The following is a 13,155-nucleotide window of genomic DNA, read 5'->3' as shown; positions in this document are numbered from 1 at the left end:
ATCTTTTGAAAATTAAAATTCGAAAATTTTTTCTAAAGCCTCCAGGGGACTTCGTTTTCGCACGAAAAAATTTTATGTGCCCTTATTGCATCCGGAACCACAGTTACCCCTCTAGCATTCCAAACACCCAGTCTCCATTCGTCGCCTGAAACATGACCGTTAGATTTTCCGTGTGCATGCCTTTTGTCAATTAAAGTTCCAGTCCTTTCCGAGACTATTTTGTAGTTTGTATTATTCATTGTTTATATTACACGCCCAAATATCACCTTTATGCAATAAGTTTATTTTCTGAGTCGAAATAATGTCAAAGTTAAGTAGCAAATCGTTATATGGTGGAGATTGTAGTTATAACGTCAGTCCCACCAAACTTCATTTAATATGGGAGGGTTAGCAGAGGGGGGGGGGGGGGGGGGGGGGGGGGGGGGGGGGCAGAACTGGAACCGAAAGAGTCATCTTGGGTTTGTAATTTTTAGAAAGTTGCCTTTTTCTGAAATGTTCAACTTAATAACTTTAGTTTGACTTTTTAGGGATGAACAAATAATAAATAAACATTAGAGAGGATCATTTTTTTACAATTTCATTCTTGTGAATATATTTTATGTTCACCCTGGCAGACCGAAGAAACTTGATGGAGCCTCTGCAAAGTAACGGAAAGACCCCATTGGGTCGCCATTCGGTTTCTTTTCAAAACACTCAAAGAAATAGCAAGATCAACTTTTAACCTGTTGAAATTCGGATTCTACGTTAAATTTTCTATTTGAAACTCACGGAGTAATCGCAACTTTTTTTTGCAGCGGTAAAAAGTTTTAAAACATATATAAGATCTATAACGCCTGTTGACTGCTACTTACAGATGATGCGTTTGAAGTGTAGCAGTCAACAGGCTTTATACGTCTTATATTTTTTTAAACTTTTTAATGTTGCAAAAAAAAAACTATTGCGATTATTGAATGACCTTCTATAGGGAATTTTCACGTAGAATCCGAATTTCAACCATTTAAAAGTTGATTTTGGTTGTTTTTTTTTGAGTTTTTTAAAAAGGAATCGAATCGGGTCTTTACGGATACTTTGTAGAGGCTCCATTCGGTTCCTTCAGTCCGCCAGGAAGGTTAAGTTTTCATGAATATAAGGTCAAAATTATTTTTTAATAGACATACGGGGCAAAATACATTATGTGAACCCACCTATAATTAATTTTTTTTATCGGATTGAAACTTGATTAAATTATATTCATGTTGGAACTATATTAATTAATTAAACCGGTCGCCAATGCAGCTGGTTTTTTGTTACGTAATAAGGAAAACCCTAATCATTATTTTAAACTAAATAACTTGGTGGAACATTGTTCATATTCATCAAATTATATGACTTCTCATTTTTTCTTCGAGACGATTACTACCGAGCTTTACATGCTTTTTCAAATTACAATCAATAAAATCATGATTCACCAATTAAATAATATTGAAGTACTTACTTTTCAGAGACGATTCCATTTTGGAAAACAGACATTTTTCACCATTTCACAAGTTATGCGTTTTTTTGTTCAGTCGTTTCTCATTACTTGCTCAGTAAAAAAAAAGATTTTATTGTCATTGCACTGCCCAAATAAGTTTTTGCGTTTCGACCACCTTTTTCTGATTTTTCACCACTGTCTTGGTATAATCCTGGACTATTCTAAATTTTTATAAATCTTCTCCAGAAACTATTTTCTAATTCTAATTATATAAACACTGACTTAAAGGTCTAAATGAGTAAATAAATGATGAAATCATAATTCAGAGATAATACAGGCTTTTTATATTGTTTAGAACAGCACAATGGCTGGACGAATTATATTACATATTTATAGATTTTTATCAGTATCTGTATGTGTATATAAATTCAAAGAAATATTCTATCGCACATTGACCTTAAAAGCTGTCACATTTCCTCTAAAGGAGGGCAGTAAATGAACGACACACACAAAATGAGATTTAAATTATGAATAAGTGCATGTCGGAAGATCTCCCTCGAAATGTGCATTCTCGAAAAATCCTACGAGCAATCGTGAGAAATTCATTTAAATCTCATACTCAAGAAATGACGAAACTACAAGTAGGACATCTTTTCAAGATAGTCCACGAAAATATCAGATCTATTCTCCCATTTTCTAGTACTTTCATCAAATTGAGTTATGTATCCGTCGCACTGATAACATTACTCTTCTATGATGACGCTGATAGTAAAATTAATTACGATAATAATGGCGATATTTATGATCTTACAAAAACAATAAGAGACATCTATCGTAATTGTTATTGAATTAACTTTCACCTACCCATGACTTGACTCATACATATATACTCTTAATGTTACTTTAATCAGGGAACCCTCTTCAAATATTTCTCTCTTTCGTTCTGTCAATCTTTCGCACTCACTCTCATGCTCGTTCACATTTAAAAAGTAGTCTTGCAAATTCTTTGCCTTCTTCCCTCACAACAGTTAATAGAATAATAATAATAATTATTATCATTATTATCATTAAATCTCCTAATAGGCGACAATAATCGCCATAATTTGCTTTTTTCTTTACTCTGTATTTATAAAATTTCTCTTCGCTAACTTTATTCTTTCTTTTTTTGGATTGGCAGACGAGTTGGCTGCTTCTCGCTGGACTAGAGATTTCACTACTGCTTTATTGTGCATATTTCATAACTATTTTGCATCTTGGCTATCCGAGAAAGGTGCCGCGACTCGAACCAGGCTCCGTTTGCAATTACGAATCAAACGCGTTCCGAGCTTTATCGGTGACTTTCTTCCGGTTATTCTACGCACGATTTTCAACCAATTCGAAATAACGAACGTGAATCAGACTTTTCTTTATTTTTAATAATTTTCCTGAACAATATTTAACTCTCTCATTCCTGTTTCCTTCTCCAAGGTCCAAACACAATTGATACAAACTAGCGTTCCAATCCTCACATCAAACACGTCCAATTTTAAAACAATTTACGCGCTCGAAGACATCTCAAATTCTCATCAAAGCTGTGAAATCTGCTTGCAAATTCTTTCTACAGCGAAGATTTTACAACACCGTATCGATAATTCAGAGTGAAATTCGCGTCTTCATTGCTACGGATACTTCCTTCCCTTTTTTTTTTTTTGTAAATCTATTTTAGAACCGAGAAATAAATATGGTACAAGTGCCTTTAACGGATAGGTCAATTCCAGTGGTGCAGCGTTTTACGTTACACCAATACATAAGGCACGGCCTAGAAATATATTTATTTTCTGTAGGATTTTTTCTGTTGTCGGTGGCATGCAAAAATAATAGAGTTTTTTTTAGGAAAGAAGATCTCCTCGGAGCAACTGTTAACGACGCACCTCAACGATCGAGTCTGTTTCGCTGTACACACAAAAATATTTCACCGTCAGGATTATATAAAAAACATGATTGTATAAAAACTCGTGTCTGTGTTCGTTCACTTAACGTAATATAATTTGATATAGTCAAAAAGCGTTGTATCAAACGTCACATTTGCTTAACAATCTACTGGAAGATCATTTCTCGCAATGCTACAAAACCACTCAGGCGCCCTAAAAAATATCAATCAACTCGCATTCGGATTACCAAAAAACTCACATTTAGAACACAAATTTCTGATATCCGAAGGCGAGTGAACCGATTTGATCGATACTTGTCCTTTATGGTTAAAAAAACGTTTAGTGGGGATCACTCAAAGTCTCGAATCCTTCGTGCGTTCTATGAATATAAGCGAAAGTCGCACGCAGGATTTCTTTGGCAATAAAATGTGGGCAGGGCGACGACGCTTTTGGGGTCCTAAGATAGAAAATTCTTCAACAATATATGACTAACGAGAATTTCCTTATGAGAAAATATTCAACTGAGAATTTTCAATCAAAGATTCTAATCGTACTACTCTAGGGAGAAAGGAGAACATAATAGAGCGCAAACGATAATTATAAATGGAAAGAATGCGCAGTCTAGCTAAATGCCCATAAACCTGAAACGCCCATTACTACGTAATCACACTGCGTTATAAGTAAATCAATAATTAATAAAACTCATAAATGACAAACGTATAAACTAATTCGAAGCGCAATAATGGTAATAAAATTATAAAGGGTAGGGGGATACAATATTAAAATCCGAGAGAGAGAGAGAGAGAAAGCGGTCTGAGAAGTAGAAGCAACAATAGTAGTAGTAATAGTTAGTAGAAGTAGCAGAGTTGAATAATAGCCATGATTACTTTAAAATCCTACAATCTACCTATTCTTTTTTTTTACTCTCGAGGACGTTGCGCCAGTATCGTCGCCAGTTTTAGGCTTTAAATTCCACAATATCTGACAACAGTTATTTGTATTCTATTTTGAAAAACTAGAGACTTCTAGAAAATGATTTTAGGAATTCCGTCAGATTTTGAAGAATTGACGATTTAATTGACAGAGTGTTTCCATCACTAATATAAGCCATTTTATGGCTTTTTTGGGTCAAATAAAGTTGGATATTTGAATAATATATTAGAAAACTTAAAAATAATAATGTCATTTAAAATTTAGTTTATTGGTAACGTGTGAATGGACTAAAACGGGAAAATTAATAAAATAGATTAAAAAGTAATTACATTAATAAAAGTAATAGAATGGTATAAAAAACGCAAGGTCCAAGTGATTTAAAATTGGTACAATAAAACTTGGAAGTTTTTCCAAGTGATAAAAATATAACAATTGTAAAATCCTAAAAATCTGTATACATTAGAATTGTGAAATACTAATTCGAACCTTTAAAGGCTACAATTTGTACAAAATATTTTTTCTACAATCTGCCAGCAATATTGTGCAATTCATAAATACGAACTTGAAATTGATGTTCAATAAAAATGAACATAGAAAAAAGTATAAGCTATAAATATGTAAGACAAAAATATATGTTGTAAAAAAGACATTTATAATTATAATAGAAAAGGATTTCGTGCGGCTCGAAAAATAAAGAAATGGATAAAATTATAATTACATACTGCGAATTGAGATAATGAAGTATAAATTAAGGTTGTATAAGAAATATAGCAGAAAAATATTTATAGAAATTAATAAAGTTTATTTTACTGGAAAAAATAATACAATATTTTGTCATCTTTGGCGTCTTTGGCCTTTTTTACATTCACGTGAAGAGGATTCTCTCCCTTTATAAATGTCCTTTATACAATATATAGTTTTATATTATAAATTTATACCTTATACTTTTTTCTATAGTCATTTTTGTCGAATATTATTTTAAAATTCGTATTCATTAATTGCATAATAATATTGCCATAATATTACAATTTCACACCATTTTTTTTATCTACAGATTATTCCGCAATTCTAAAGTATACGTATTTTTATGATATTACAATTATCATATTGTTCACTTGTAAACACTAAGCTTTACTGTACATTTCAAGAGAACAAATAAATATTCTAAAACCCTATCGGCTTTTCTTTTTTTTTAATTCTATTCTATAATTTTTATTAATGTAATTACTTTTCGTCAAATTTTATCAAGTTTCCAGTTTTAGTCCATTCACTCATTAACAATAAACTAAATTTTACATTACTTTTGCTACAATTTCCAAGTTCTCGCCCACACCAAATTTGAATCGCTCGCCTTATCTGACACAAAAAAAGCTCCTGTATCCAGCACATTAAATAAATATATATCAGTGAATTTCACCGACGCAACGATCCTCGAAGACAACGCTCTTCATTCTTGTATCTCTCCTCTGGAACTCTTTCCTCTTTTCCTACTTTAACCTCGCGATCTTAGGTCGACCAGGAGGAGCCTAGCGACAAGGACAGAGGAAGGGGACCTCGGCACCTTGAATTGGATTTGCCGCGCGGTTTGAACTCGGCTCAGGATCTGTATATCCGGATAACGTCTCGGATTGGTGCTCGGCAGAGAGGACAGTGACCGCCACCTTTTCCTCGCCACTGCTGAATAGCACACGTGTAGCACATGCACATGTGTCCGCACATGTAGAGGACGCTGTTAATGCTGCGCTCGTAGCAAATCGAGCATTCACTAGGTTGTCCAGGAGTTGGCTGGAGACCCTCGCTCCACTGCTGAAGGTGCGATGACGAGAGAGTTCCATCGAGACTCTGATAAGACACTGGATCGACATAAGTCGACGATCCAGTCGAGGTCATCGTGCCAGTGAGTGGAGGTGACGACTGTCTTGAGGATCCCGGATGTGGAACTGGAACTTGTGCCGGAACGGGCGGTGGATTTCTGTGGTTTCCGGACGAGGCATAAATGGGCTGAGGAGTCGGAGGCGGTGGAGCTGGATAGCTTCCTTGTGGCGGAAGATTTACGACAAGGACGGTGCCTCCGCCAACTGCCGGTTTAAACTGAACCATCTCGGAGAATCTCGAGAGTTCGGTCGCAGCATTACTGTGATTCGAGTGCTGTTGTGGCTGTTGCTGCTGCTGCTGTGGGCCAGAAGGTGAGGAAATGCACTGCCGCGTCCTGGGCGGGGAATTGGGTCTACTGGCAAGCATTCTCACTCTTTGGGTGCTTCCGTAAATATCGACAAAAGGCCAGAGTTGGAGGCTTTGGTCCACGTGCATGACGACATTGGGTGTACCTCCGTTCTTGCTCATCTGGACCTCGCCAAAGTGGGTGACGGTGAAGGCGATCTCATCACCGGGTTGTGGACTCGAGGCGACGTCTTTTGAAACGACCCAATACTCGGGCCGGTCTAGGAGAAGATCGCTGTCGTCGGGAAGGTCGGTCGTTGTGAGTCTAGCTGGGTCACATGATGTAAAGCCAAGTGCCAATGCACCAACGTACTTTGGTTCTGTTGCCAGGATCTGGATGACAAGTCTCTCGCCCAGGAAGAGAGGTCGACTCGTAAATGAATATCCGTGACAGAATTCCATATCGTCACGCGTAGCGACGCATTGTTGGTTCGTAAAGTGGATGTTTCTACCTCGAGTTCTGTAAAATAAAACAACACTTATTAGAAAGGATTCAATAAATAGTGAATAAATAATATTATTGCCTCTTTTGTATTATTACAATTTTGTATTTTCACTTAATATTGGGAAAAAACTGAGATCATGTTTTATCATCATTTCAGATTTAGAGACTTGATTTACATAAACTTTTTAAACATCTTAAAAATGTCTTATCGACAAATTCTCGAACTCTGTCACGTAGTGCAGTCACGCGACAAGTTCAGCCCCATTAAAGAACTTGTTTCATCGTGGGAGTCCAGAGTTCGAGACTCGCGACTTTCTCGAGAAGAATCTACTCGAGCTTTTCTTGGGCGTATTTCCTCGAAGAAGTTCGTGATGGAAATCTAATAACAGATCGTTCCCGAGAGTAATCGAGAAAACGAGCAGGAACCTTTTGCAACCTCGGCAAGCGTGAGGAAGGGACTGCGGGGATCAGCGACCTCGGGCGAGAAGTGGCAAGTGCGTGGTGCAGTATACTTACGGATGGAATGGGAGAGGAGTGAACAGAACGCCGGAAGGTTGAAACCTCAAGCCGGGGAGGTCGATGTCGAGCTCGTGATGGATGGACACATTCTGCATGGTCGGGACGATGATCCTCTCAACGTCTCTACGAGAATTGCTCACGTCATCCATGGCCGTGTGTCTGCTGTGCTGAGAATTGTCCTCATTGCTGTGCTCGGCACCTTTCTTGATATTGTTGAAGTGCTGCCGATTTGGGTCCACAAACTCAATCTCAGTGCTGTTTCCATAGACGTCGATCATGGCCCACAGCGGTCTTCTTGTCTCGACGCCACTGAAGAAGACTCCCTTTTCCTCCCCATTAACTCCAAAGTGAACGTCTCCGGCAGATGTCAAATAATAGAATAGGACTGAATCCCTGTCTGCGAATCTCTCAGCCAAGGCTTTCGCCCAGTATCCTGGTTTATTCGTCAAATCAGGACATGCGTATTTTGGCAGAGCGTTGCGCAGATTGACTGGATCATTGCTTGTGAATCCGAAACGGATGACTCCGTTCCAGTTGTTAGAAAGTGCGAGGAACTTGACACATACCTGGAAATATAAATTAATTAGTATTGGTGAATCATGTTTTTCTTCAGAGTCTATTCTATTTTTATTCAGAAGTGTCTTTGGAAAGCTAGTTTTGCAAAGTCGAGCTAATGATAAAGATCGATACCATGTTCCAGGTAATTCAGGCTTTCTTCATATACATACAACGCTTTGTGGAGCATAAATGCATGCTTGCGAAAATGAAGCCTTGGAGTAAGAGTAAGGGAAGTTTATATCAGTAAACGCGAATTTTCTAATGAATTGTATTCACAAGAGACTACAGTCTCAAACTGCAAAATCTTCGATTCCGTCGAAACGTGCCGAACGAGCGATTTACCGATCTATGTACCTCCGCGAAACGCGAGGTCGCGCTTCTCCTGTATAATTAGAGGGAAGGCTATACTCGGGTGCATTTGCTGAATTCAACTTCACTCAATGAATACAATCGTGTAGTTACAAGATAAGCATTAACTGCATGCTTCAATTAAAATAAAACACAAGTGACTTTAGAGTGAGAAATCAAATAAAAATCTGAATGGTAGATGTTCTCAAAGGAAAGAAGATTAGGAAACATCTGTCGGTAGATAAAAGAAGAAAGTGGGTGTGAGAAAATTTGAAAGGCAGATAAAGTAAACTTTGTGCTGTATGGATCCTCGAATGCCGAGCGATCCAACGCCCACATTATGCCAATCTCTCAGCCGCCCGAGACACGTTGACTTTAACCTAGAATACTGTTGCTAACAGAAACCATTATACATCCCCTACTTTCCTAAGCTGAGCTACTCTATACATATATCCGTATGGATGAATATCAGTAAAGTTAAAGACTTAAGGCTGGCGCTTGCTTTTCTCGACTGGGTAATGTTAAATCACCAACCCACCTTAGTGCGTAGGCAACCAGGGTCAGTTTGGATCACATTTGCGTCGATAGAAAAAAGACTAGCTCATATTGCGAAAGCGACAAGTCTAAGACCATGTCATAATTAACTGGGGAACCTTTCGAGATATCGCAAGCTGGGAAGCAACAATTCTATTTCATCGTTTTTTTGTTGTTTTTTTTTTTACGTTTCCAATCAGTTTCATGAATTTTATTAACGTTTCCTAAGAGGTTCTATTAGCGGAACTAGACTAGAGATTTTTGTCCAGGTAATTGCTCGATTAATCTTTCCCTAAGTGCGCAGTGCAAGGAACAAGGAGATTTATGTAAAGGTAATTAGAATGGAATCTCACCTTCTCGCCGATTCGCACCGGTCGTGCGCTGAAGGTGACACCTTTGCAAAAGCTCTCTTGCCTCCTGGCGACGGTGTCGCCATTCCACAATCTAATGTTATCACCATGTACCTGGTGGAACGTCAGGGGCGGTAGGTTGTTGGTACCTGCACTAGACGATCTGGGCGCTGTAACAAAAAGGAAATTTTCTTATTAAAAACCATTCGTGACGTAACCCCTGAAAAATTAATAAACAAAACATTTTCCAATTTAAATGTATATGAATATAAAGAAAAACAGAATAACGAGCGATAAGGAAAATCATGTAGGGAAGCGTTCTATATCCTGAAATTACGATCCAGAAAGTACCGAGAGAACAAAGAGAAGCACTAGAGGGGTTGAGTCTAGAAAGGGTGTGTGCTATATAGAGGTATTTCGAATGCAAAGCACCTTCGAGAATGCAGCGGGCATTTCCACTCCGGTATTTCATAACGGCGAGGAAGTGTATTAAATTTATCCCAGACGTGTCAAGCCATCCAGAAATCTTTCAGAGGCTATTCTTAAACGAATTTCTCTCTTTCAAAATCCTCCAACGTGTAGAGACATTTTCACACTTCTGCTTAATTGAGACTCTAATTAAATCTACTCTCTTTTACAACTTTAAACCCGTTAGAAATATATTTTTCTCACTTTTACAGTTGATGTTACAGTGTTATTGATTTTTGGAAGAGATTATTGGACACCGGACGCGAAATCGAGAGGAGCGTCTCATCGATTCGAAGGTAGGATTCTCACTGAAGCGGTGCGAATATCGATATGTAAGCGAAGCGTACAGCCGATATTTACACCGGAAACCACACGGCATTTTGCCGGAAGTTCGGGACCGGTTCGCACAAGGATGCTCCAAAGAGATAGGCTTCCTTTCGCACAGGATATGCCGAAACCGCGTTAACAATGAGGGAAAATTAAGTCGAAATTAAGTCGATACACTTCACAGGTTTCTCCAGAAAGTTGTAATTATCAAAAAGGAATAACAAAACGAAATTTCTACCATTTAACATAAATGTGGTTATTTTGCTACTCTTTAAACTTCAAGCCAATTATGTACTTTATTTTTTATGTATAGTTGATGCTGAAATAGTCATTGGAGATGAAAACTCGCTGAACTTTCAAGTGACAATAATTAATCCGTTAATGATCACAGTGGCATAACTGCTCAGCAAGACAGTCACGATCTCTACTCAGTAGCCAACCTGCAAAAATATTCTATCGATTCTCACGGTCTCTGTATGGCATTAGGAACCAGAAATCAGTATCTAGAATAGATAGATAAAACAACAAACCGGTGACATTGTAATTTCTAATTCTTCAGATACATTCCTCTTGCTTCGAACCACTCGCGTGTGCCTCAGGCTTACTTGATCTAGGAAGCCGACTATTCACGTGAAAAAATTAATCGAAGAGCATTAGCAGGAAACAGGCACGAGCTAATAATAAATACCCTCTATGGGTATGTCTCCTATTTCCAGTAATCCGAGAAAACTCGTTAGCAGACAAGAACTAATCTACCTAAATTTAATCCCCTAGAAAATAAGAGGAAGAGAAAATAAGTAAATACATTTTTTTAAATATCCACTTTGAGAGAGAATCTCCAGAAAATTACAAAAGGAGGTAAACGAAAAAATTGATTCAAATTCATCGCGGTTTTGAGCGTAACACGATGACAATAAGGGGTAAGGTAATCACCTAACTGTAAACCCTGAATGAGTAAAACAATAATAAAGTCACGAGGAGGGAAAGATGCGAATGTACATGTATATAGTTATACAGTTGATTCGCAGGGGAGGTCACGGTTTCTTCGGTAACCGGCAAGAAGTAAACAGCGAGTTGCAACGGTATACGTCATAAGATTCCCACGGTGAGTCTTGTGGTAATGTATAACGAATGCACCTATAAACATTGCCTAGAAGATCAAGAGACTGACTAGCTGCGGCTGACTGCTCAGAAACATTCGCCAAGTGTCTCGCTTCAACGAAAATAATTTCTTGCTCCTAATTATAGGCGCAATGCCTTTCAATACACGTACACGCAACTCTACCACGAGCCTCTTTGTAAACAACTTTCATCTACAATCAACACAATCCAAATTATCATTTCATTAATAAAAGATGGTGAGATGAATAGAAATTGGTATTTTGCAACGCCATTTTTCCCTAGGCCTAGGATTTAACAATTAAAGACAGGAAATTACATTCGAGAGAAAATTGGAATTTTACATGCTTCAGTTGCTGTGAATACTAAAACGCAATTTAGGTAATCCGTTTGAAATTCCGAAGAAGATTCTACCGTAATCGTAAAAGCTGTTGCCTACTCATTTAAAGTGTTGCAACTTTGAATAAGAATGATCGCTCACGATCAACTTCGATCGACAACCTAACTCATAAATCACCTCTGGTGGAGAATCAATAATTTTGTTATATTTATGCACTGACTTCAAAATAATTTATCATTTTAATCAATAGCATAACTAAATAGACATAATTATTTTTTACAACTTTGTTAGCCTCTTTCTGATGAGCTCATATTTCCTCCATCAAGAACTCGACTCACTGCAGGAACTTGCAAAAGGAAGACAACGATTATACGCCAGTAGATTGTGCATCTTTTAGTGGCAACAATGTTTTTAAGGCCGATTACTATTGACAAAGAAATTTCTGTCGCACGTTTTCAGACGACTTTTTGATCATTAAAGTTAGCTTTGCGCGTGAAGGTGTTGTTCAGTCAATCCCATTACTGAATGAAGGGAAAAATGAAGAAAAGGAAATAGCGGAGGCCTTTGGACCAAAAAGCAATCGACAATTGTCCCGGATCTCGATGAATGAATTGTAACGGAAGTGATTTCTGTGATCCGTGTAAATCTCGATTAAATACGGATTTTTCTATTCGACTTTGGCCAACATCTTTGTTCAAGAACTCACGTTTCTTCGACGGAATCCATGACCATCGGTCAACGACCAGGAAGCTCGAGTTTCCTGTCGAGGACTTAAAATTCCACGCTCGAAGAGCCTGCAAGAATCGTGCAAATTTATTTCCCTTTTGAGCTGCTTATGTAATTTCAATTTTTATCAAAAAGCTGAAGAAATTCATTTTTAGTTGTCAGTCAAGGACAAGGTGTCGAAACAGAAAACGAATTACCGTGAGATCCAAAAAAGAGAGAAAGTTTAACTTAACTTTCCTCCTTTTTACAATATACCCAAGTTGCATAAGATTTATAAATTACAAGTATTCATGACACGAAGATATTATAAATTATTGCAGATATCTATGTATGCATACTATAATGTTATTATTTACTGAGGTAAAAATAGGATTATATGATCTTGAGAATTCATAATGTGTATTTTGCAAAGAATAATGAGAACTTCGCCGAATGTTTTGCTTCAACAAGTTTAGACATTATTTTTTCAAAATCACCGTTAAGTTTGTGCGTTACTCGTTTAATTTACATTTTGTCTCGTGACCTATTGTGTCTGCTTCCATAAAAAGAACCGAGAGGAGAAACCGTTAAAAAACCAGTGTAATGATTTTCTCCTAATGAATCTTTTTCCTAATATTTCGTAACGACGAAAGGTAATTTATTCTTTTTCTTCTCGAGCTATTATTGGCAAGAGAAACTAAGGAACAAATCGGGCTGCAACGATTTCAATTATTTCCCAAGAGCATCCAATCGAAAACGATCGTCAAAGAGTGACCAAGGGAACGGAAAACTATGAAGAAGGAAAGTTGGAAAAAGATGTTAGATGAAAATTTTTAGAACCGTACTCGAGCAAACATGGTGAATGAGCAACAAAGGGCGCTGGGATCTCTCAGGTTCGAATGGTAATGGCAAAGGTTCGCCTTTTT

At 37.5% G+C, this 13,155-nt stretch overlaps 1 protein-coding gene across 4 annotated transcripts in view; it reads right to left on the bottom strand.

Annotated features, from left to right (window-relative positions):
- Positions 1 to 1,776: 1,776 nt before the first annotated feature.
- The window catches only part of LOC117171935 (protein neuralized), a 176,837-nt gene continuing 165,458 nt past the window's right edge, over positions 1,777 to 13,155 (bottom strand). For all 4 annotated transcript variants that reach the window (XM_033359606.1, XM_033359605.1, XM_033359603.1 and 1 more), the window contains exons 2-4: positions 9,274 to 9,440; positions 7,478 to 8,046; positions 1,777 to 6,976 (exon numbers count right to left, since the gene is read on the bottom strand). In XM_033359606.1, the coding sequence (XP_033215497.1) occupies positions 5,893 to 6,976; positions 7,478 to 8,046; positions 9,274 to 9,440 (1,820 nt within the window). In that variant the 3' untranslated portion in view covers positions 1,777 to 5,892. The remainder of the gene's footprint in view (positions 6,977 to 7,477; positions 8,047 to 9,273; positions 9,441 to 13,155) is intronic.

The sequence above is a fragment of the Belonocnema kinseyi genome, chromosome 4 (assembly GCF_010883055.1).
Source record: "Belonocnema kinseyi isolate 2016_QV_RU_SX_M_011 chromosome 4, B_treatae_v1, whole genome shotgun sequence".
Lineage (NCBI taxonomy): Eukaryota > Metazoa > Arthropoda > Insecta > Hymenoptera > Cynipidae > Belonocnema > Belonocnema kinseyi.
This window is presented reverse-complemented; position numbering and strand designations above follow the sequence as displayed.